At 40.3% G+C, this 25,225-nt stretch overlaps 1 protein-coding gene across 6 annotated transcripts in view; it reads right to left on the reverse strand.

The window, feature by feature from the left end:
• Window positions 1–25,225, reverse strand: part of SH3GL3 (SH3 domain containing GRB2 like 3, endophilin A3) — a 125,607-nt gene that overhangs the window by 42,515 nt on the left and 57,867 nt on the right. For 4 of the 6 annotated variants that reach the window (XM_069465646.1, XM_069465648.1, XM_069465644.1 and 1 more), the window contains exons 2-3: window positions 7,270–7,338; window positions 1,375–1,447 (exon numbers count right to left, since the gene is read on the reverse strand). Coding sequence is in view for 3 of the 6 variants with exons in the window: in XM_069465644.1 (XP_069321745.1) it covers window positions 1,375–1,447; window positions 7,270–7,338 (142 nt within the window). In the remaining 3 variants the exon portion in view is untranslated. Of the gene's footprint in view, window positions 1–1,374; window positions 1,448–7,269; window positions 7,342–25,225 lie in introns of those variants that run through there. The other 2 variants (XM_069465647.1, XM_069465649.1) reach the window with 2 other exon arrangements.

Consider the following 25,225-nt stretch of genomic DNA (forward strand, 5'->3'; position numbering starts at 1 on the left):
GTCTGGGGCGAGCCCAAGATTTTGCGTTTCCAGCAGTCTCTCCAGGGATGCGGATCCTGCTGGGCCGTGGACCACACTTTGAGTAGCAGGGCTTGAGACACTCCCAGTGCCAGCCTTCTGAACCTTGCTGACCTCAACCTCAAAGCACTTATCTTCCAGGTCCCCAGGCCCAAAGGCTTCACTCCCCCTATACACACACATTCACACACAAGCACATGTACACATACACATACATGTACACACACACGCACACGCACATTCAGTCCCGCTCTGCAGGCATGTGAGTGAGGGCCATCACACTGGATCAGAGGCTGCCAGGGCTTCCTCTTCTCCAGGAATAACCAGATACCTCTGGCCAGTGGACACTTTTACTGTTGGCCAAAACCTCCCTACACCATTCAAGTGTCGGCTCTTTGAGGGTGGGGTCTCTGTCTGACTTAGCAGTGTGTTCCAGCACCCCGGACAGTCTCAAGCACAGAGGAAGCACTTATTAAATATTTTCCAACATATCAGGAAAAGAAACCTGTGTGGTTCATTCAATCATTGATGAGGCCAGGGAGAAGATACATTATTATAGTTTTTAAAGCTATTATCATCAAAACATTTTAAAGAACTTTAAACCTGCCGTCCTCTCTGGATATATTTGACAAAATTTATGTTACTAAATTTTTACTTTCTCGATTTTCAGATGGTTAAGTATGTGCTGCTGCCTACTGCCAAGGGAATCACAGGAACTACATGCAAATAGTAAATTCCTAAAAAGTAAAGGCTGGTTTGGGAATCCACAGATCGCAAGGCTTGGGCGCCCTCTGCTGGTTCCCATGACTCACAACCTAGGAAAACCTCATCAACGGATGCCGCTCTGGGCCCTAGGAGTTAGACCTCCTGTGCAGACGCTGGCGTAACTCTGGACCTTCTCAGGCCTCACTTCTTCAGGCTCTGAGCCGTGACGTGAAAGCCTTTTCAAATTAACATACACCTTTAGAACAGGATGGCAGAAATTTTGTTTTTTAAAATTTTTTTTTAAATGAGGAAATAACTGAGTAGGAAAACATTCACAATATGTTTAGCGGCTTTCTGAAGCATCTCATGAAAAACATCTTTGCACAAGTCAGCCCTGCCTTGCTGCTCAGATCAACACTCCGTCCACATGACATCAACCGAAGTTCGCAGAAATATCTGCTGTTTCTCATCAGATGGGATTCACCGTGACCTTTGCCCACTGGGGACTCAACTTGAAAAACTGATTTTCCTTATTTGGACACAGAAGACATTGTTTCTAGATCACGTCAACCAAGTGCCAAACAGACATGGGTTATTAGAGCTTGTGACAGCAAATGAACGAGAGTATTTCAAGACGTCATCTTACTTTACCTGGATTTGGCTGAAGATATTCGGTGGTTTTTGAGAGAATTTCTGCAACGGCTTTATTGGTAACATCTATTTTCTTAAAAGTAAAACAAACAAACAAAAAAAGACAACATTAAAATGTGAGTGACAAACTCAATGAATTCACAGAATAAATAGGGAAGTAATTTTCATTAATTTAATACACCATTTGGATGATTTTCATCCAAATGAATGTTTTCAACATTTTGAAAGGGGCAATATTTTTCTCAAGTTTTGATTTTGGAACATCACCTTTTCCCAGTGATGTTAGTGAACACTAATTTATTTTTCTTATCATTCGTTAAAATGAATATTAATGTAATATGTAGAAAATGTGTTATAGTTATTATGCTGCACTGGATTATTGCATATACCTAGAAGACTCTCAAAACTATGACTAGACTTGAGCCAAGCTTTCCTTATCTGCCAGGTGAACTTGAATTCTGTACTTCTATAAGGATGTCATGGTCATGATTCATATTAGAAACTACCTCAGAAATCAACAACAAAAGAATCGTAATCATTATAACTAAACAAATTCATTGGCACTATGGTCAGAAGATGTTAACATCTAAGTTTTCCCAAAACTTTTGCTGAAGTTAACGCTTTCAGAGTAAGGCTGAATCTTTCCAGGCCGGGCGCGGTGGCTCACGCCTGTAATCCTAGCACTCTGGGAGGCCGAGGCGGGTGGATGGCTTGAGGTCAGGAATTCGAGACCAGCCTAAGCAAGAGCAAGACCCTGTCTCTACTAAAAATAGAAAGAAATTATCTGGCCAACTAAAAATATATATAGAAAAAATTAGCTGGCATGGTGGTGCATGCCTGTAGTCCCAGCTACTCGGGAGGCTGAGGCAGGAGGATTGCTTAAGCCCAGGAGTTTGAGGTTGCTGTAAGCTAGGCTGACGCCACTCTAGCCCAGGCAACAGAGTGAGACTCTGTCTCAAAAAAAAAAAAAAAAAACAGACTGACTATTTCCTTCTGTAAAACAATTCCTGAACTTTCTGACTGTTAACCAGAACTAATACAAGAATATACAATAAAGTTAAAAATGCAAATCTCAATAGCTTTATTTTATACCATCAATAGCCCAAAAGAAAATCTAAAGGAGAAGATCTCATTCATACAGCAATAAAAATATGCAATAACAAGAAATAAATATTATGAAAAATTCACACCTATTTGAAAAATCTTGTTCCTAGATAGGAAAACTCAGTTTTGGAAAAATGTGAATCATCCCCAAATTAACATGTAAAATAAATTCAAATCCTATTATAATTTCAATTTTTTTTTGTTAAAACTTGGCAAATTGATAATAAATTTCTATCGATACTTCACACTATAGACAGGATTAAAAATATGAACCTAAAGACAGAGTGAAAGTAGTAACTTATAGAGGAGAATATTTTGAAATACTGGAGTGAGAAGCTTCTAAGCATGACCTGAACAACCCGAGTGTCACAAATAACAAGACTGAAATTCTGACTCCAACTGAACTTGACTCCAATTTTCTGACTTGAAAACTGAACAGTGAAGGACGCAGTCCACGAAGTTTGGCACAAGTGGCAAACAGAAAGAAAAATGTATAAAGGACAGAGGGTTAGGTTAGCATCTGTAATACTCACAACTCCCATCTAAAAAAAAAAACAAATAAAAAAACAAAATAATCAACAAAAAGCAAAGGAACACAAACTGGCAATCCACAAAAGAGGAAAAGCACAAGTTGCCTAATAAACATTTGACAAAATATTCAGAGGAGCTGTGAATTAAAAGGAGATGCTTTTTACTCTCCAGATCGATAAACATATTTTTAAATCAATTATACCCAATATTGGGTACTATATGTGTGTGGAGTCACGGATAATTTCATACGCAACAGGAATGCAAAATGACACAACCGTCCTAGAGACGACGGTGGAAGTGCTTACTAAGGGGCACACTGATGTGGCCGCTTAGATACTCCCAGGGATGTATCGTAGAGAAAACACACTCGCAAACTGCAGTGAAGCACAAAGGTGTTTCTAAGACCATTTTCTGTAGTATTAAAAATAGAAAACAACCTAACTATAATAGGAGACAGATTAAATTATAAAACATCCAAGTAAAGGAATACTCTTTAGTCATAAGAAAAAAATAATAAGGAAGACCTTTATTTACTGGGGAGATGCCCAAAGTGCATTGCTAGGGAGAAAGCACACTGCAGAATGATTTATAACAGAAAAAAAATGATGTTTGTAACTTTAAAAACTATGATCTGGTCAGGTCCACAAGTTTCCAATCAAGCAATTTCGTCCATCCTGAAATTGTATTTGTTCCCCTTAACCAAATGCCCAAATTTGGAGTCCGAGGAAAGTCTAAAAGAACAGTACAGAAGTGAATCAAACCCGTATTGTTGACACTCTTTGTGTGCTGTGTGTGCAGCTGGGAGTGTCCATGTGCACTCGGCCTGGTAACAAGTCTTGTAAACTGTGAGCTCTCTTTTTGCGAAGATCTTTGAAATGTTTAAGAGAATTTCATCACCTAAGTGTTTAGGTTTTATTACAGTTACAAGAAATTTATGTGCTTAGGAAAATGCTATTTAAATTTGATGTGAAATTTGAGGGAATCCTATGCATTGCATTTGCAGAGTTTGTCGTTAGAAATGTCTGTGGGAATTTGCTTAATTATGTAACTGATGGTAAATATTCAAGGATTGAATCTGTGAAGCTTGTGCGTGAATGGAACCTAAAATGAAAATTAACTAAAATGATTGTCAGTTTTTATACAAAAATTAATAAATTTTTTAAAAAGACTTGTTAAGGTCAGTTTAAAGCTTAAGAAAAACTAGTTTTAGATTTGCAACTTTAATAAGTTAGATATTGACTGAAACACAACTTAGTGTTCCCTTTGATGTCACAGCCCTCTCTGGACATGAAAAGCCACCAGGAAGCCAAGAGTCACCTCTGAAAGGTGATGGTGAGAGGAATTAGAGAGGGGCTATTTTCTACTTTAGAACCTTTTATATCTTTGGGAGGGGGAAAGGGCCAAGAAACAAGTGGCCAAAACACTTGCAAGAGCCCTGGAGGCCCTGCCACATACACGCTGGAGATGCTATCAGGGCAGACTGGGCGCCGGCACCAGAGATGAACCCTGTACAGGTGCGAGAGGCCCCTTGAACCTGCTGGTTAATACGAGCAGTCAAGAAGAACATTGAAAAAAATAACTCATGTAGTTTAAGAGCAAAGAAACAAAAATCTCCCTCCCAGAATAACAAGGGATATTAGTGTGTGTGTGTGTGTGTGTGTTTTCAAATTAACAAAATGTTAGGCAAATATTTGATCAAACAGAGGAAAGTAAAGAGGTGAAAATTATTTTTGTAAAATAATTTTGGTGTGGAGGCATCTTTTTTGGCTGATTACGTTTGGAATTCCCATTTAATGCCGGCACCCTGTGCCAAGGGTGCCCTGAAGTCTGTGCCACTGACGCTCACAGACCAGCCCCCGTGTCAGCCCCGGTTTATTTATGGTATTTTCCTTAAGAAAATCCGTATCTGGGGTTTTATCCTACTTCTTATTCTTTATGTAATATATTTGTGTTTTTCCCCTCTCTCCCTCTTGGTCATACTTAGTAGACATTTATCATTTTATGTCTTTTCAAAAAAAAAAAAAAATCACAACTCTTGGCTTTATTGTTTCTATCTTATTGTTTTCCATTTTATTAATCTTTTTACTTATATTGATTTCTACCTTCTACCTAAAGTGATTTAATTTGTTGTTACTTTCATAGCTTCTTGGATTGCATGATTTATTCCTTTCTCCCCAAATTTTCTATTAAATAACGCATTTAAGATTTAGTCATATATCACAGGTTTTCACATATAGAATTCTGACACTCATGACTAACTAATCTGTAATTTTACTTTTCCATTTCCTTTTAAACTAAGAATTATTTTACATGTTTTTAAACTTCCAAACATTCAGCATTTAGAAGCTATATCCTGTAATTTTTGTATTCTATGATTTTACTTTGAAAAATTTATTGAGTTTTTTTCCTGTAGCCTAGTACATAATTAATTGTCGTAATTGCTCCAAAGGAATTTTTGAAAAGAATATGCATTCTTCATCTGAGGAATGCTAATATCCATATTTATTTGTAATACAAGTTATTAATATTAATTATATTTTATGCAAATCCTCCATGAGCCTATGAGATTACTGTAAATTTAAATGCTATGTCATGTAGTACAAAATTGTTCATAACTATTCTAATTTCCTGATAGACTATATTGACTGTACCTTTTTATTATTAAAAAAAGAATTTTTCCATTGACTGCTTTTATACATCAAATTTTACTTTGATGTTACTATTGCTCCTCTATTTTTATATGCTTAGCATTTATCATGTAATATTTTTTTCCATTACTTTGTCATTTCTGTGTTACGTTGTAGGTGGGTGTGATACCATCTAATGTGTCTCTTCCAGAGACTCCTTAAAACTTCTTGTCATGTATCATACATTTCCATACTTTTCACTGCTGTAATAAAACAGATGATAAATTTCATTTTTATATTTCTTCTGTCACTCACTGGGATGTTTGGAGGGAAAGTGAGGTGAATAAGAGGGAATCTCAACCCATCAACTGAAACTACAACTCCTGAAATATGCTTCTCAATTTAACATTTCAACCGAATCATTCTGTTAGTAATAAAGCTGCACATCGTATCTTTATATAATAGGAGACTTTTTAAAAGCAATTTAGGGTATGTAAATGATATGAAAATATCTCTATGGTTTTTGATTTTTAGAAATTAACTTTTTTCCAAAATCAAAAGCAAATTAAGTTTTTCCACTCAAGGCATTAACATTTCTAGAAACTTTACACCTCTCGTCCAGAAAAAAAGGGAACTCCCAGAAGACAGGCTGGCTGGGGCCGGCATCCTAAAGAGAGGCCTCCCCCAGGCCACAACCGGGCTGGACTTCCTTCCCCTGCTTCTGCTCACCCCTCTGCTCCCTGCCATATCCCGTATCCCATATCCACTGAAGTTGCACTTGGGGGTAGATGTTTGGTTTTCTCTCCTCCCTCTCTCCTCTGAGGAGCCTAATTATGAAAACGAGGCTGTGTGTGAAGGGCCCAAAGAGGGAGGCAACTGAGTAAATTGGTAGTTACCGCTGGTCCCAGCTCTGCCTCCACCTAAGCTACCCTGCACAGGGACCAGGAAACACGTGCAGGGACAGAGACTCTACAGTCTTTCTCTGGGGTGTGTTACAATCATTTCTGTACTAAGTCAGCCATATTTTTCTAAATTCTTTCAAGCACATTAATGTTTTCATAATTATCACAGCATCTGTGTGAGGCAGGCAGGGCACACGTTGTCATCTTTGTATCACAGTTCAAAGAGGAAATGACTTATGGGAGTCCACACTGCTGGTTCTAAGTGGCAGAACCAGGATAGTAGTTACTTGTTATGCAGCTGCTGGAACACCTGAGAACAGTCTGAGTCTTCCACACAGTACATCAATCTTCGTGTATTTGAAGGGTCTTATTCCAGAAATACATTTTGATTCTCCCAGATATATTAAGATAACCACAATGACTTTGGCTTTGGAGTAACTGTGGGCCAAGATCGCCCATCTTTTGCGCATTCTGACTTCTGGCCACTGGAGGGCGCGAGTTAGCCACATCCCGTCTCCTTCCTCCCCCTGCGTGGACTGGATGTGTGACTCTGCAGGGGCCGATTTGGGCTGGGAAGTGGGAAAGTATTGCCTTTCGGATGGCATAATCCACTCCCATATTTAAACATTCTAGATTTCCATTCTAACTAATATCCTTTAGAGTTAGCAGTGTATCTCATATCACAATGAAAGTCAATTTCTAACACAGTTTATGCATTAAAGTGCTCTTACCCTTTCCATGTCCAGAAATTCGTCCTCTAGTTTCGTTCCTTCAGCACCACTTATTTTTTCACTAAATAGCTGCAGAGAAATAAACATAAGTAACTGCATTGCACAATGATTTCTTATAACAGTTTTTGACCTAAATTATTAAAAACAAAAACCAAAAAAGTTTGGATTCAACTTGTTGGATTTTTCTGAACTAAGTCCTCTAAGAAAATTGTGGGAAGACACGCATTTCTCACTCACTCAGCAGATATTTACCGTGAACCTGCTATGTGTAAAGCACATGGTTAAGTGCTCTAGCACAAACAAGGGTGAGATAGGATCCTCGTCACTTGAGAACACACAGGTCAGCAAAAGACTTAAAACAGACACTCAACTAAAGTACAAAGGAGGAACAATGAAAAATTAATAGTACTATATACAAATTATTGCAAACATACTAAGTGGTGGACACTTCAGTGGTGCATGGAATGGACGTAGAGCTCTCAGCGTTGGGAGGAGGGCCACGCAGGACCTGTTTCCTAGAAGACTTGGCATTTGCGCTGGCTTTTTAAGAACAGGGGACATTTCACCAGGAAGCACCTAAGGAAGGGCCTTCTGGGATGAGGCACCGTAAAACAAAGACCCTGAAGCAAGAATGTGCAGGTTTCCTCAACCTGTGCACTGCTGATACTCAGGCCACACAGTTCTCTGCCGTGGGGGCTGTCCTGAGCTATGGGGGATGTTTAGCAGCATCCTGGTCTCCGCCCACTGTGTGTCACCAGCACACATCCACGTACACATACACACACACACACACACACACACACACACACCCTCCGTTGTGACAACCAAAAATGTCATCAGACAGCTGAGAACAACCAGTGTAGGGCAAATGTGCTCAAAAAACAGCACAGCAAGAAATTTTGTTTCACTGTGGAAATTATTGCTCAAGGGAGAATGGAGGGAAGTGAAACCTGAAAGGTAGGCAGAGGCCAGATCAGTCTCAGGTGCCAAGATACAGGGTATGAGCGAGACGTCCCCTAAGATTCTTCACCAAACACAAGGCAGCTAGAGAAACCTTTTAGAAAAGCAACTCTGGCCACCAGTGGGGTTGGATTAAAGAACAAGGAGGACGGATTGGAAGAAGACAATATGTTAAATCATTTTCTAGTTGTCGTTCAATAGTGAAATCCTCTAAAACATTGGTTCTTAGCTTCAGAGGTAATATTCTGAGGCTCTAATGAGAGTGATACCACCTCGCCTGGGGGAGGGAGTGGGGCCTCCACGTTTTGTTGCCGTGGTAGATTGTGAAGACGGCCAGTGCTTGCAGCTCTCCCGTTAGGAAGGGAAGTCTATTTTCCACGCCACAATGTGCTCTGACCAACAGAAGAGCGTAAGCCACTTGGTGTGAATACCAAGTTTATAAACACTTTATAGCTTTAAAGAGGTTTTATAGATACTTCTGCTCACTCTCCGAGGTCCACTTAACCTCTCTATGTGAATGAACCTGGGCTCACTGGTTGGAGAAGGAAGAACACATGGAGCGGAGATCGGCCGTCTCAGACCACCAGGCCCCGGCTACCACAGCAGCTGACTGCACAGGTGACGGAGCCCAGCAGAGACCGGCCATCCCAGGGGACACCCCCAGTGCACCGGCCTGAACTGCTGACCCACGGAACTGGGAACTAAACGATGTCTGTTTGAAGTCACTGTGTTTTGGCATGGTGTGCTAGGGTTGCCTGTAATTTCCTATGGCCACTGCAATCACAGAAGCCCACCCACAGATCTCTGTTTTAAATAAATTTGAAAATATCCATTCGAAAACCCCTTTACCGTTGAGAGTTACACCTGAAACCTCTTTAATCTGAACACATTTTCACTTTTGAAAGCAAAGTGTCTAATAGATGAAGGGGTGTTTCTATTTCCAAGAACAGAAACTAGTGAGATTAATATGCCTTTCTTGTTTGGAAAGAGGCAACATATGGGATAGTTTCCAACAGAAGTCACAGGGAAGAGCCATGACCATTCTTCTGCTCTTCCTGAATTCCCCATTGAAATTCAGCTGTTTTGATACAGTAAACAGAAACACACACCGCATAGATATTTAGGCCACTTGACTGTATTTGACATGCCAGTTATTCAACAAATACTGTTTGTTGAGCATCTACTATGTGCAAGGCACTGCAACAGGTGCTTGGGATATAAGAATGAAAAAGATAGGCTTGATCCCTACAGGGCCGGTGGCCTTATCCCAGGGTTACAGGGTTATTTCTTTTAGCTAAACGTCAATACTCAAGCTTCTAATCTGGGTAAGATGATTAGATAAATTCAACTCAGGTGCACCCCCTATGCTCTGAATACACTGCAACGATAAACATCAAAAAAGAAAACCAGGAAGGTAAGCAATGCTCAAAAACAGAATAAACACCTTCTGTCAACCTGAAAATGAATAGAAACACAACATGCTGGGCAAGGCTGAAGCCTCAGGCCTGCTGCACTTCTTGTCCGCATGGGCCAGGGCAGCCAGAAGTCTGGCCCCTGTTGGGTAAAAAGGCATTTAAAAGTGCTGCATATGACAAGAGCCTGGACACAAGCTCTGCTCAAAGCCAGGGGATGGGAAGGGAAATGAGACTGGAAACAAAACTATCCAGATGCAAACCACTGTCTGATGCTACCACATGTGACAATCCGCAGGCCCAGGGAGACAGGAAAACAAAGAGTAAATCAAGTCATCGCCCAGCTCTGTGGCTGGATCCAGATATCCCTGATATCACCGCAGAACAGAAACCACTATTCTGTACCCGGGCCTTGGGAAGCCGGATGGAGGAAGCCACAACCACTAAATAGAAGTGAGCGCAAGGGCCGTGCACAGTGGCTCATGCCTGTAATCCACACACTGGGAGGCCAAGGCGGCAGGACCACTTGAGGCAAGGAGTTCAAGACCAACCTGGCCGACATAGTGAGACCCTGTCTCTACAAAAAATAAAAAATTAGCCAGGCATGGTGGCGCATGCCTGTGGTCCCAGCTACTCGGAGGCTGAGGCAGGAGGATCACTTGAGCCCAGGAGTTTGAGGCCGCAGTGAGCTATGCTGACACCACTGCACTCTAGCCTGGGCAATAGAGCGAGACTCTGACTCTTAAAAAGAAAGAAGCGAACATAAAAGTGGTAAAAAGATACTCCCTCCAAAATTAAAACTCATCTCACATTTAAATTCTAAAACACATGAATAAAATATAACACCAAAAAAGAGAGCCAACAAAATCACAAAACATAACAAGAATTCATTCCTGGTAAAAATTTTATGAAACAATAGGACAGACTATGTCTCCCTAAACTGTTGTTTAGGAAAAAGAACAAAATAAACACATAGTCAGACCATCACAGTCTCTAATGAAGTGATGCTCGAAATGAAAATTGAACCAAGAGGGAAAGTATGGAGCCCCCGAAACAACAGTGAGAAGGAAATGGGCAAACCATGGTGGTAAATTTAACTACCGACCGAAGACAGACAGGCAAAAACAAGCATATCTTCATTTACACAAAGGTAAAATGAAAACCTTAGGCAATAATAAAATAGGGAGAGGGAAGGGTGTTCAGTGGGTATTTTGAGCACGCTAAGGTTCATTTGTGTTCAGGAGGGGGTGAGAAATAGGCACAACTTCAGACATGTTGAAATGCTGCACGGAAGGACCCGTGTTATATAATCAGTGGTAACTACTAAAAGCACAACTAAGATATATGTATGGTACGATGCATGTTTTGTTTTGTTTTGTTTTGTTTTTGACAGAGTCTCGCTCTGTTGCCCGGGCTAGAGTGCTGTGGCCTCAGCCTAGCTCACAGTAACCTCAAACTCCTGGGCTCAAGCAATCCTCCTGCCTCAGCCTCCCGAGCAGCTGGGACTACAGGCATGCAACAGCATGCCCGGCTAATTTTTTCCATATATTTTTAGTTGGCCAGATAATTTCTTTCTATTTTTAGTAGAGACGGGGTCGCGCTCTTGCTCAGGCTGGTCTCGAACTCATGAGCTCAAACGATCCACCCACCTCAGCCTCCCAGAGTGCTAGGATTACAGGTGCCCGGCCACAATGCATGTTTTAACATAACCACCACACCAGCATACTGGTAAAACACCTCCTGTTTTCCAGTCCAAAAGAAAGCAAGGAGAAATGGCATGGGGGAAAATAAGGAATGGCAAATAGAAATCACAAAATAAGGCCGGGCACTGTGCCTCACACCTGTAATCTCAACACTCTGGGAGGCCCAGGCAGGAGCCTCCCTTGAGGTCAGGTGTTCGAGACCAGCCTGAGCAAGAGAGAAACCCGTCTCTGCAAAAAAATAGAAAAATTAGCCAAATATGGTGGTGAGCACCAGTAGTCCAGCTACTCAGGAAGCTGAGGCAGGAGGATTGCTTGAGTGAGGAGTTTGAGGTTGCAGTGAGCTATGATTGTGCCACTGTACTCTACCTAGGGTGACAGAGCCAGACTCTGTCTCAAAAAAACTAAAATAAAATAAAAACCCACAAAATAAGACAGTAATAATAAGTCCAAATAGATCAGTAGTCATTATCTATATAAATGGATTAAATGAACGTATTAAAAAATAAATAGAGCATATTTTTAAAATCCAGCTATGTGTAGCTTCTAAGAGTCACATCTAAAACAAAACATATAGAAAGACTGCAATTAAATAGACAAAATGTACATACTATGAGAATACTAACCAAAATAAAGCCTGTAACAATGATATCAGAGAAGAAATACCTTCCTAAGGCAAGGCAAGAATAGGGAAAGAGACTCAACCTTATAATAAAAGGAACAATCCACCAAAATTCTGTTACAATAATAATATTGTATCTAGCAACAGCATAAGCATAACTGCCAAAAATATAAAACAAAAACTAAACTACTGAAACTGACAAATCCACCATTGGGGTAGGAGATTTAATATAACTCTATCAGAAAACTGACATATCAAACATAATAAAAAAAATTGAAAAGGATATAGATGATTTGAATGACCAAAATAACAACCTCGATCACATACACATACATCCCTCCAGCCAATAAATAGACAATGTATATTCTTTGCAAGTCCAGGTGGAACATTACAAAAACTGACCACGTGCTAGGTCCCAAAATCAATCAGTACCCAAAGAGTATGTTTATTTGGTTTTTATTTGTTTTTTGTTTTGTTTTTTTACCGTAATGTAATTGAATTAGGACTCAAAAGTTAAAATAAATATGTAGGCATAAAATTTTAGAGTTCTGCCCTAAATAACAATAAGTTGAAAAGGAAGCCTCAATAGAAATTTAAAAAATTTAAATTTAACAACAATAAAATATATCAAAACCCATGGGATTCAGCAAAAGCAATATTTAGAAACCAATGTAAAACCTTAAATACATTTAAAAGAACACTTCACCTTCATGTTTCAAACTGACACAGTGTCACTGAATCTAATTTGGAAACACCTGATTTCCAGCGTTGGAAAGTCTACCAGCTGGGTCAATATGCTAGAGATACCAAGATCAGTCGCTCTATATTCCAGCAGCTCATAGGCCCACCATGAAGCTGAAACGTGAAGAGCCACACACGGTGAGATGCGTACTGTTCCATAACAGAGACGTAGAATTTGCCAGTAGAACCCAGATGGAAGGAAACAAATTATATGGATGAGAGAGAAAGTTCCAAAACAGAGCCTAGAAGGATATATGGAGTTCACCAGACAGACAAGAGAAGACATGCATTTCTGGCAGAAATAATAGCATAGGTAAAGATTAAAAAGTAAAAATACAGATGAGAGTGTTCAATTCAATAAGGCTAACTGACAGGAAAGACTCTAAATGAAAAGGAACAGACAGGCAGACAGGCGGGGGCCAGACCTTGAGGCTGACCTTCATCCTCTGGGCAGTGGAGATTTTTAACACATTAACTGACACGTGAGTTGTATTTAACTCACAGTAGTTTTGATCCTGGGGCCTGATAAAGCATATGTAAGTTACGTCTCTTCACCTTGGGAACCAAGAGAACTATTTTTCAAGTTGCATATAACTCACACACAGAAAACAACAAAAAATAACACATTTTTCATTAAATTAGAAAGGATCATTTTGCTTTCGAAGTTTTTATTCTATTTTTGTAATAAAACCCCACGGACCCAAGGAAAAACATATGTTTTTTCCTAGTGTGCAGTCAATGTGTTAAGCGAGTGAGTGATGCAAACAGATCTGAACTTCAGAAAGATCAGTCAGGTGGTGCATGGGAGAAGGGACTGAGAAGAACCAGGTGGTGGGCAGGCAGACCTGTTAGGACATGACAAGGGACACACACTATATGAAGAGGTAGACTGGGAAGGGTGTCAAAATTTCGCTCTAAAACTCTCCTTCCGCTTCAAACACAAGCTACCCTCACCTCAGCGTCCCCATCACAAATATTGCCTGTGACCTAGGCTCACCAGACAAAAGTCACACATCTGAAACACAAACATGTGGCTAGTCAATGTGGCTCACGTGTTGTCCCCAGTGGAAAAGGGACTTTATGCTGCAACTCAGACCTCTCTCAGCATGCCCTTGGTGCCATGGTCAGAGTTCACCATCTACTCCTTGGTGGCTCCAATTTTGTGAATAATAGGAAAATTAAAACTATTTTCAAAGACTACAACAGAGCGGTGACAAATTGTCAAAGAGATTTATTTGGGAAATATGAAGATTTGCATTTAGTGTTTCACCTAGATGTGTTGGGTTTTAATGGTAAATGTTAACACAGCCTTGGCTGCCTTCTTGCGCAAATATCTTTTTCAAAAAAACCTTGGCTTCTCCATCTTCTTCCCTTCTATGAAGCAAGAAATTAAACAGCAAGAAAGCCAGAACCTAGAAGAAAATGTAAAAAAGCAAAATTTGTACCTCAGGATTTTATAAATGGCTCCAGAACAGTATTTTCCAATATGCGTGCCACAAAACACTAGCTCCATGGGAGGTAAGTGAGGGTCAGGCAAAAAACAAAACACAAAACAGCTCTTGACTATATACGTTTAGAAACACAGGGAAAACAAAATTAAGCAGATTTCTTTACTAAAACACTTTCAGAGGCTTTAAAATGGCAACAGGCTCTGTGGATTTCCAGGGGGCACACACATGAAAGATGCAGCATTTCCCACACTAACCTGGCCAGGGGAGATGTCTCAGGACAAATCTCCAAGGGGTGGTGTTCTGAGGAACACACTTTGAGAAACCCTCACCAAAAATTTCACCCTTTCTACTGGTTCCTCTTTTTTTTCTTTCTTTCTTTCAAGCAGTTGGCAGTCATGTTCTGTTTGTGTCAGCTTGGAGAGTACGGCAAGACTCAATTTTAAGTACGAGTCACCAAGGTTATTTTTAAGTTGCTCACATTAGAGAAAGATGAGAAAAGGGTATATGTGAGCTCTCTGTACTATAGTTTTGTAACTTTTCTTTCTGTAAGTCTAAAATTTTTTCAAATCTTAAAATTTAAAAAGATCTCAAATCTTAAAATCTAAAAAGAGGGCCTCTGAGCAACCCAGGCAGCCAGGATCTGAGGGGCCAAAACCAGGAGGAATACAGGGAAACACACCGAGGGGGTGATGCGTTCACAGATGATTTTTCTCTTTGGGGAATTTTCTGTCTTCCAACATAGAACATAAAGTCTGAGCAAAAAGCCCCAGCCTGGAACTTGCAGCAGTCTTGCTAGCTGTGCAAGAGGAAAACTGGAATGCTCTGTAACCAAGGCAACCAGGATATAAGAGGCCAGACTCTGGGAAAAGGGGGAACATAAAGAAGCAAACCTGACAGACGGTGTTCGAGTTCTCCAGGCTTTGACAATTCCGAAGCTGAGTATGCACAAGGCAAGATGCTAAAAAATCAGCACAAAGAGGCTGCTAAGAGGCTGATGATCTAAGCAGAGATTTTTGCAGTATCACTGTGATCAAGAGACAAGAATTGGAGTTCAGGACTGCCTACTAAGGAGATACCTGTTAAACATCTGGGATTTTAGTTCATCCTTGAAGGCCTAAACCCTGAGAATAACAGGGGGCTCAGAGTCATGACCTCTCAAAGCTTGAAATACAAACTTGAATCCTTTCAACCCGTTTGTAGTATGGTTATTAGCCTTTACCCTCATTATCAACTGGAATAAAACCAGAGCATCTCTACGAGATACATTACCCAGAGCTCTACAATTCTTCACACACATCTGCTACTGAAATAAAAAATCATGTGGCGTATCAGGAGACTGAACCAAACCACGGAAGACTAAGGAAAGGATAGATAATCTAACAGGCAATCCCAATATCAACATCAGAAATTATCTTTAGCACAACTACAATAAATATGTTCAAGAAAATAGATGACAATGGTAATTTTTATCAAAAAATTGGAAAACATAAAAAGAGCAGATGAAAATTCAATAACTAAAATTAAGAATCCAACAGAAGGATATAGGTCATTAAATGGGAAATATCCAATTTCGAATCAGAAGTGTAGTTTATTATATCTCAGACAAGCAGTACAATTAATCACAGTGTGTGCCTAAACCATCAACACAGTTTTGCCATCTTAACGGTAGCTTGTTTATGCCAGCAGTGAAGAAGCATGCGAGGAAATCGCAAAAGGTGTTTTCCACAGCTTGTTGAGAATTGAATATTTTTCCTTACAAGAAGTGGTCCAAAGGCTGAAAGAAGTGGTGGTCAGCTGGTGCAAGGTCTGGTGAACACAGTGGATGACTGAGAGTTTTCAAGTCCAGCTGCTGTAGTTTGAGCAGCGGTGTTTGTGCAACATGTGGTTGAGCATTGTCTTGCAAGAGTTTTGGCCTATCTCTAGTGACCAATCTCGGCTGTTTAATTGCAAGTATCCTCATCATTTCATCCAACTGGTTGCAGTAGTCATCTGCTATAATTGACTGACCAGGTTTTTCATGAAGCTGTAATGGGTAAAACCAGTGTTGGACCACCAAACAGACGCCATTAGCTTTTTCTGATGAACATTCAGTTTTAGACTGTGTTGTGGCAGTTCATCTTTATCCAACCCTTGTGCCAGATGCTTGCAATTGTGAAAAAGAATCCATTTTTCGTCACATGTGACAATACGGTTTAGAAATGGTTCATCTTTATGTCATGACAGCAAAGAAAGGCAAACTTCAAGACAATTTCTCTTCTGACACTCATTTAATTCATGCGGAATCCACCTAATCCGGCTTCTTTACCTTGCCCATTTGTTTCACATGGTCCGATATTGTTAGAATAGTAACATAACCTTGCTGCTAATTTACCCACCGGTTGAGATGCATTTGCTTCCACTACAGCGTTCAGCTCATCATTATCCACCTTGGTCTCAGGTCATCCACCTGGCTCATTTTCAAGATTAAAATCACCAGAATGGAATTTCTCAAACCATCAATGTACTATGTGTTCATCAGCCACATCCTTCCCAAACATTTTGTTGATATTTCAAGCTATCTGCACTGCATTGCTTCCACGACAGAACTCATATTAGAAAATAACACAGATTTTTTATTTATCCATGGTTTCACAAAAGTTGCTCTAAAAAATTTTTCGAAAGATAATCACAAGCCAAAACATGCATTTGAAAGAATGAGGATGTACCTTCACAATAAACATAAAACAAGAAGTGTCAAAGTGAAATGTCAGAGATATCAACTGTCAAACTTAGTACTTAAGGAAATCGGACATTTCATACTTAATAATAATTATGTTAATAGACACTGCAACTGAGAGAATATGTGAACTGGAAGATAAGTCAGTAGATAGTATCCTAATTGAAATGTAAAGGGAAAGAGGATGAAAAACACAAAAAATAGCATTATAAATATATCAGGCACAGTGAAAATACCCAACACAAGTATATTTTAGAATAAGCAGACAGAGAAATGGGAAAGAAGCAATATTTGAAGAGGAGATGGCCAAGAATTATTTAAAATAGAAAAAAACATATCAAGCTATAGATTCAAGCTTTTCTAGGAATTCCAAGCAGAAGCATGGTGAACAAGAAAAACATATCTGGGCACATTATAGTCAAACTGCTGAAGACTGAAGACAAAGAGAGAAACTTAAAAGCAAACAAAGAGAAAAATATGCACTGCATTCAAAGAAGCAACAAAAGAACTGTTAGTTGATGTTGCAACAGAAATCAAGAAGCTACAAGACAATGAAATCACATCCTTAAAGTGCTGCCAAAAAATATCTGCCAACATAGAATTTTATTCCCAATGAATATATCCTTCACAACAAAAAGGCAAAATTAAAGAAATATTCAGACAAAAGCATGGAAAGAATTCCTCACTAGCAGACGCACACCAAAAGAAATACTAAAGGGAGTTCTTTAAAAAATAAATTTATATATATATATACATATATATACACATATATATAAATTCCATCCTGGATGGAAACAGGAAAATGTGGAAAGAAATGATGAACACCAGGAAGATGAATCTAAATGAACAGTAATAGCTTCAAACAACAATAATATCTTGTGAGGTTTCAAATGTATGTAGAATTTTAAAAACATGAAAACAATAACACAAAAGCCAACAAGAGTTGTCAGATTGTCGTAAGGTCTCTTCTACTGCTTGGAAGTGATAAATTTAATTTAATTAAGACTCCACCACATTTAAAAAATGCATGTCATAATATCTAGTATTACTTCTTACAGAATCATAAATAATATATAACTAGCAAGCCACTAAAGGAGTCAAAGGAAATAACAAAAATAAAAGATTAATCCAAAAGAAGGCAAAAGGACTTCTGCTTCCAAAATGGCAGCATGGAAGCAAACTGGTTTCATTTTCCCGCACAGAAAACCAAAAACATATATACAGCACCAAGATTATCACCAGAAATATCCCAGAACTCAAATATGAAGATACGAGACAGGTCCTAGGGCCACAGAGAAGTGAAAAAACTTCAAGCAGACAGTAAGAGAACTGTACTACCACATCTGTGACACCCTCAGCATCACTTTCTACACTGGAAAATGTGAGATCTAGGTGGACGACTAGCTTCCCCACCATCTTGGGTTCCCTAGCAGGAGACCTGTCCCTGCCTTAACCTACAAGAAGTATCACAAGTGCCTGAAGGGAGAAAGATCCCTGAGGACAGGCAGAGACAAAGAGGGGAGGTGAGACTACCATCCTCAGCCCCAGAAATTCTGCTCTGTAACTCGGCTGTAGGAGATGTCAAATCAGAGTGGCTGTTCAGCAGCACCATGCTGTAGGACCTTTTTCCCACAGGTCCCCTGGGGACGAACTCCTAGCTGGCCTTCTCACACTGCCGGGATATCCCCTTTGGGACCTCCCCATTCAGAAAGGTCATGGCTCTAATTGTTTGCTAAAGCCAAGGCAAACCTGGGCTTAAGGCACCACCTAGAGCTGAAAAGGAGGCAGTGACCTAGCAGTAAAGAACCTCTAAGCAAATATATCCAATAAAAACAAAAATAAGCCAGATAGAGAAGACTGGAATAAATAATCAATCTTTCAATGCAAAGACATAGATGCACATCCACAAGAAACAACAGCAAAAGGGGAGACATGATCTCTCCAAACAGACAAAGCAAAGAATCAGTAACTGACCCTAACAAGAAGGTGATATGTGAACTCTCTGACCAAGTTTTCAAAATAGTAGTTTTAAGGAAACTCAGTGATCACCAACAGAACCCAGAAAATCAACTCAGAAATTTATCAGAGAAATTTAACAAAGAGTTTGAAATACTAATAAAAATCCCAGAAATCTTAGAAGTGAAAAATACATTTGCTGAACTGAAAAATTCATTAGAGGCTCTCAACAGCAGAATGGATCAAGCAGAGGAAAAAGTAACTAAGAATCAGTTTAACCAAAGAAGTGAAAGATCTATACAAGGAAAACTATAAAACATTGATAATAGAAACAGAAAAAAATACAAAAACATGAACTGAAAGAATATTGTTAAAAATGACAATACTACTCAAAGTAATTTACAAATTCAATGCAATCCCTAATAAAAGACCAATGACATTCTTCATAAACATAGAAAAAAAATCCTATTAATATTTAGGCCACCCAGTCTGTATAGCATTTTTGTTGTAGCAGCCCTGTGGACTAAGACAACATGCAAATGGCCGACAAGCATTTGAAACTATTTTCACCTCATAATGACCACAGAAATATAAATTAAACCACCATGAGATGCTACTACATTCCTACCATAATAGCTAAAATTATTTTAAAACAACGACAACACAAATGTTTCCAAGGATTAATGGAGCAACTGGCACATTCATACACCATTGGTGGGAGTATAGATTGGTACAACTACTTTGTAAAACAGTTTGGCAGAATCTACTGAGGCTGAGTATATGAATAGACATGACCTATGACTCAGCGATTCCATTCCTAGGTATACACTCGGCAGAAATTCCTATGTATGTGCACCAAAATTCATGTACAAACAGCATTATTCATAATAACCAAAAACTGGAAACAACTCAAATATTCATTAGCAGTAAAATGAATGAAATATATTTATAGCTATTTTTATAATACAACACTATATATTAAATACTAATTAAAAAGAATTAACTTTTCCTATGACATGTAACAACTGGGGTAAATTTCAGGCATAACACTGAATGGAAGAAGCTCCTCTCTGTGATTCTAAATTATATTAAGTTCAAAAATAAAAGAGTACATACTGCATTATTACGTTCATATAAAATTGAAAAACAAGAAAAACTAATCTATGGTGACAGAAGTTGGTGTGGTAGTTACCTTAAAGTTAGGGTTGCAAGGGGTCCTCTTGGGTGCAGGTAATGTTCCGTGTCTCAAACTGGTTACATTGATGTATCACTTTGTTAAAATACATATGTATGGTCTGTACACTTTCCTGTATGTATATATTTTATTTCAATTAAAAAAAAACATACGGGCCTGGCATGGTGCTCTCATCTGTAATCCTAGCACTTTGGGAGGCTGATATGGAAAGATCACTGAAGTCAGGAGTTGGAGACCAACCTGGGCAAAATAGCAAGACCCTATATCTACAAAAAATTTTAAAAATTGGCCAGGCATGGTGGTGCTCACCTGTAGTCCCAGCTACACAGGAGGCTGAGGCAGAAGGACTGTTCAAGCTCAGGAGTTTAAGGCCACAGTGAGTTATGATCACGTCACTACGCTCCAGCCTGGGTGACAGAGCAAGACCTTGTTCCCACCTCCGCAAAAAAACAAAATCATATGTTTCACTACCCCTTCCATGAACCTTGCATTCAACGTTTTTAATATTTACATACATTGCATTTATCCTGATTTATTGGTCTAGAAAGAAGTTTAACGAGCAACGTTGGCCCACTTCTTCCACTTCTGTCTAAATAGTAGAAATAATGTTCATGTCTGATGACCCATATCTGGAAGTCCCTGTTTAGCAGAATCACAGCTAAACCATATAGAGTCCAATAACCTACACTTACAAGAACAAAAAACCCAGGGGCTATTACACCGTGACTGTGTCCCCTGCACCCTAGACGCCACTTCAAGTATAATCATTATAACAGCATGATAAAAAAAATTAATCTCACCATGAGAAAGTAAGTATATAAAACACATATAGTAAATATTGCAGAAATTGAATCAAGATGGTGGACCAAATGCACACATCTTCCTCTGTGCTGTACCAAATTCCTTTAAATAAATTTCCAAATATATATAGAGAGAGGCATATGACACATGCATAATGGGGCTGAAAAACAAGAAAGGGTGCCAGCAACAGATCATAAATGGTGAGAAATTCCTAGAAGACGGAGAGCAGATGGGATCGGAGAGCTGAGGAAAAAGCCAACCAATATATACATGGTAGAAAACTACTCCCAAAATGAAAGTTAATACAGAGAAATTCCAAGTCTAAACAAAGCAAACATAAAAAGAACGGAGTGAGCCCAGGGAATCATCAGGGAACTTAATAAAAAGGACCAACAGAGCCACTCCACCCGCATCCCTGCACCGCATCTCTATACCCAAAGACCAATCCTGCGGTTACAGCATCTTGGTTCAAGTCCCTGCTCCACCGCTAACTAGAGAGGTACTGTGGACAAACTACTGACGTTCTCTGTGCCTCCAATTCCTTATCTGCAAAATGTGGAAAACAGTAATGCTGCTTCCTAAGGGTTACTGTATGGAAAGCATTTAGAACTGTATCTGACACTCTTAAATCTCAATAAATAGTAGCCATTAATGTTATCGACTAAGCAACAGGCGGCTAGGGGGTTTGTCTCCACACTGAAGCCTGTGCCCACGCTCTGAAGAGAGTGGACTGCGCTGATGGGGTGAGCCTCAAAGTGGGTATGAAGACCTGAGAGAGGCCAGACATCCTTCCAAACATGCCGACAGATACGGGGGAAAGCATGGAGACGCAGCCCTGCCCCAGAGCAAAGCCCTGAATTCCGGGGTAAAACCTTTCTTTCCAACCTTTCTTTCTGGTCCCCCTTGGCCACTGACCCTAGTGTAAAGCCCACTGATCACCACACCCACTCTGCAATCAGTCCTTCCAGTAAGGAGGGAAGACTGTTAGGCAAACAGATAAAACCTACCCCAGCTACCTGCAGTAACAGACCTGGCCCTTCGTTCCCCTACACTGACAACCAGCAGTCACAGAAATTTGAGGAAAACCAGGAGTGCAAGAGAAAACATCAAAGAGGAAACTTCAGAATGATCCAAAAGAAACAGAGTAATCAAGGTACCAAGGGGAATTTTTAATAGTTTTAATTAATACCCATAGAGAAATTTGAAAAGATATTGTATGCGCAAAACAAGAAGAGGCTACTATGAAAAAGGAGCAATCAGAAGGGAAGGAAAACTCAAATCAAAAACAGTGAGCACAGAATGGACAAACCTGAAATCAGAATTGCTTATTGGGAAGATAGAGTCAAGGAAACATCTCAGCAAAAGAAGAAGAAGAGAGGGGAAATAGAGGGTTGGCCCCACCCCCTCTTGGCTAAGTGCGCCCAGGACCATCCACCTTGTGTAGGCCCTGCCCACCGTACCAGGAAGAAGGCCTTCTGCCCTCAGGCCCACCTTGGCTTTGGGCTTCCTGCAGGAGCTGATTCCAAGTGTGGACCCCCTCTGGGAAAAGCAGTTCCAGCTGGCGTCAATGTTCCCAGTCCGTACAGAGGCTGACCCCTCTCAGCTCTCACACCCAGAAATTAGGGGCTGTTACTGAGGGTCTGGTCTGGTAAGATCTCTCCTATTTACTTTTTGCACACCCTCTCTCATTCTCAGAAAGGGGTCTATGATTTGGCTCAGGCGGCTTCCTGCAGTTTGCACTGCAGTGGGCAGAACTCCTCCAGCCTGGGTGGTGCCCTTCCCTAGTTTCCAGCACCGATGCCTGTTTCCATCCATTTGCATTTCTCTTTGGCCATTTTCAATTAGGGTTGATGGATGAAGTTGATATCTTTCCCATAAATCTCTTTCTGTTCCTTTAAAAGCTTGCCACATGTACCCAAGCCAATGATCATTAGTTGTAGGCCTCTATCAGTCTGACCTTTTTAAAAGTTTGGTTCTAAATGGTATTTTGTGCTTCACTCCTTTCATAGCAAAATGTGGTCTTTGAGAATTTTCTTTGTAGAGCACCCTGCAGGGTTAAGGTAGAGTCTTTGGGAGTGGAATTAAGCACGAAGGCCGCTTTCTTTCTGGGACCCTGTGTTCCTGGAACCCATTTGTGCCTGGGGGCCAGACCACAAAAAGGCCCATGTGGGAACTGAGGTTTCCCGGGGATTTGGGAGGGAGTTATTCTTTTCCTTTCTGCCTTTGTGGGATTTCTTCTGTTATGCACCCTTTTCACTGACGGGGTAGGCGAAGACTTGATAGGGGCAATCAATGTTGTGTAGCTCTTTAGATGAGTTTAAAAGATCAGATCATAGAATGATAGAACCAGTTTTGAGCCACATGAAATACTTTGGCCAGAAACATGTGTTTCATTTTCTCAAGCTATCCTGCCCAACCTAGGAAAATTTCATCACCTTCAAAAGGAGGTAGAAAATTGAAGCTGAGAATGTTTTATTTCTGATGCTCACCAATAAATATCAATCTAAAGAGTTCTATTATAAATAATATACCTGTTTTTTGTTTCTTTGTTTGTTTTGAGACAGGGTCTCGCTTTGTCACCTGGGCTAGAAGGCAGTGGTGTCATCCTAGCTCACTGCAACGTCAAACTCCTGGGCTCAAGCAAGCCTCCTGCCACAGCCTCCTGAATAGCTGGGACTGCAGGCACAAGCCACCACACCTGGCTAATTTTTCTATATTTTGTAGAGACAGGGTCTACTCTTGCTCAGGCTGATCTCAAGCTCCTGACCTCAAGCAATCCTCCTGCCTCAGCCTTCCAAGGGGCTACGATAACAGACATGATCCTAATTTAGTGAATAAGCAAGAACCTCTTGTATTAAATTAAAAATTGTATAACTAGGCCTTGACCTACGAAAGCTTTTTTGAAAAATGTAGATGGTATTTTATAAAATTTAAAAAATAATGGAAAATACAAAATATATAATATTACCAAATCTTATTAAAGTTTTGACTTAGTTATTAGAATTAAGTGGCAAAGCTCCCCCTATTCCCAGATGTAATCAGTCTGGGATAATTCCTTCTACGTTTTTTCTAAGTTTACACACACACGCACACACACTTTCATGTATTTGTTTTACAAAAGTGACAATAAGTTGCCAATATTTTTCTTCAGCCATCCTTAGAGAAGAGACCTTTGCAGTCTAGTATTTGTTTAACAACAACAAAATTAATGCACGCACTCTATGCACCAAGGTAGGTGTAGTATTTAGTGTCACTTGTAAGGAAGTCAGCTCTGAACACCTGTCAGGGACCAGAGAGATCAAAGCCATCTTACACAGTCACCAAACAAGGAGAAACTTCCCAGCTTCACTTTCCCCTCCTCCTACCCCACCATTCAAGCCCAGAGAGCCAGAAGCTCTGGATTAGGAGATGCTAAGAGACCCCACAACCTCCTGATGACAATGGCCTGCTTGAGGCCAGCGCTGGCTGGGGAAGGGAAGATCTACTTCAAGTCAATGCTCAATTTGCGATTACCACATGGAACTGGAAATTCTAATGACTGAACGGAAACTGCGATGTATGATTTAGAGCAGTGGTCTTCAAACTGGAAACTTCAAACCGGAAACACGTGGACACTGAGCACGGATAGTTTTAAGGGAATACATCTCCGGATCCTCAGCCTCTGTATGTGCTGTTTCCTACAACCAGTTTTGCCTGAGAAGCCTCCACTATGACCCCCTTCTGCCACTTTCCAACAGAAAAGCACAACCGTCGTCCCTCCTATGTCTCTTGAGTACTGCCCCACAGTGTGAGACTCTCTGTGCATCTTCAACCTCTCCCTACTCAAATCAACGCCTCCATGTGCTCAAACCTTTCACGTTCTACAGTGGAACCTTCCACCACCTTCGCCATCTTCCCTCTGTCTGCCACCTTCCCCAGTCTGTACTTCTCAGGACCATAGACACAGCCTGTCCCCATTTTCTCACTCCCACTCACTTCTCAACCTGTGTAAGGCCAACACTGTCAGCTGCCCACTCAATACACACTCTCCTCTTCCTCGCTTAACAGAACCCAAATTTTGTTCAAGGTGTCAGTGTATCCAGCCCAGGCAGTGGCTCACTCTGCCAGAACATTCCCCGCTTTCCCAGCATTCCTTCCAACTACAGGTAGTCATAGGTCTCATCATGGCAAAAGAGACCTAAGCAAAAGTCAGCTGGGGGTTAGGATTTCTGGGACACTTTTGGTTTCCTGATATGAAGATGCCACTCTTCTCCCTTCTTCCTACCTTGAACATGAACATGTTTGAGGCTGCAGCAGTCAGGTTGAGGCTGTAGGAAACAGACCTCAAGAATTACAAAATGAAGACCTTGATATCATTAAGTTCTTGAACAAATGCCAGCAGCCTCCCACCTCTGGACTTCAT

This window comes from Eulemur rufifrons, chromosome 3, assembly GCF_041146395.1.
Source record: "Eulemur rufifrons isolate Redbay chromosome 3, OSU_ERuf_1, whole genome shotgun sequence".
Classification (NCBI taxonomy): domain Eukaryota; kingdom Metazoa; phylum Chordata; class Mammalia; order Primates; family Lemuridae; genus Eulemur; species Eulemur rufifrons.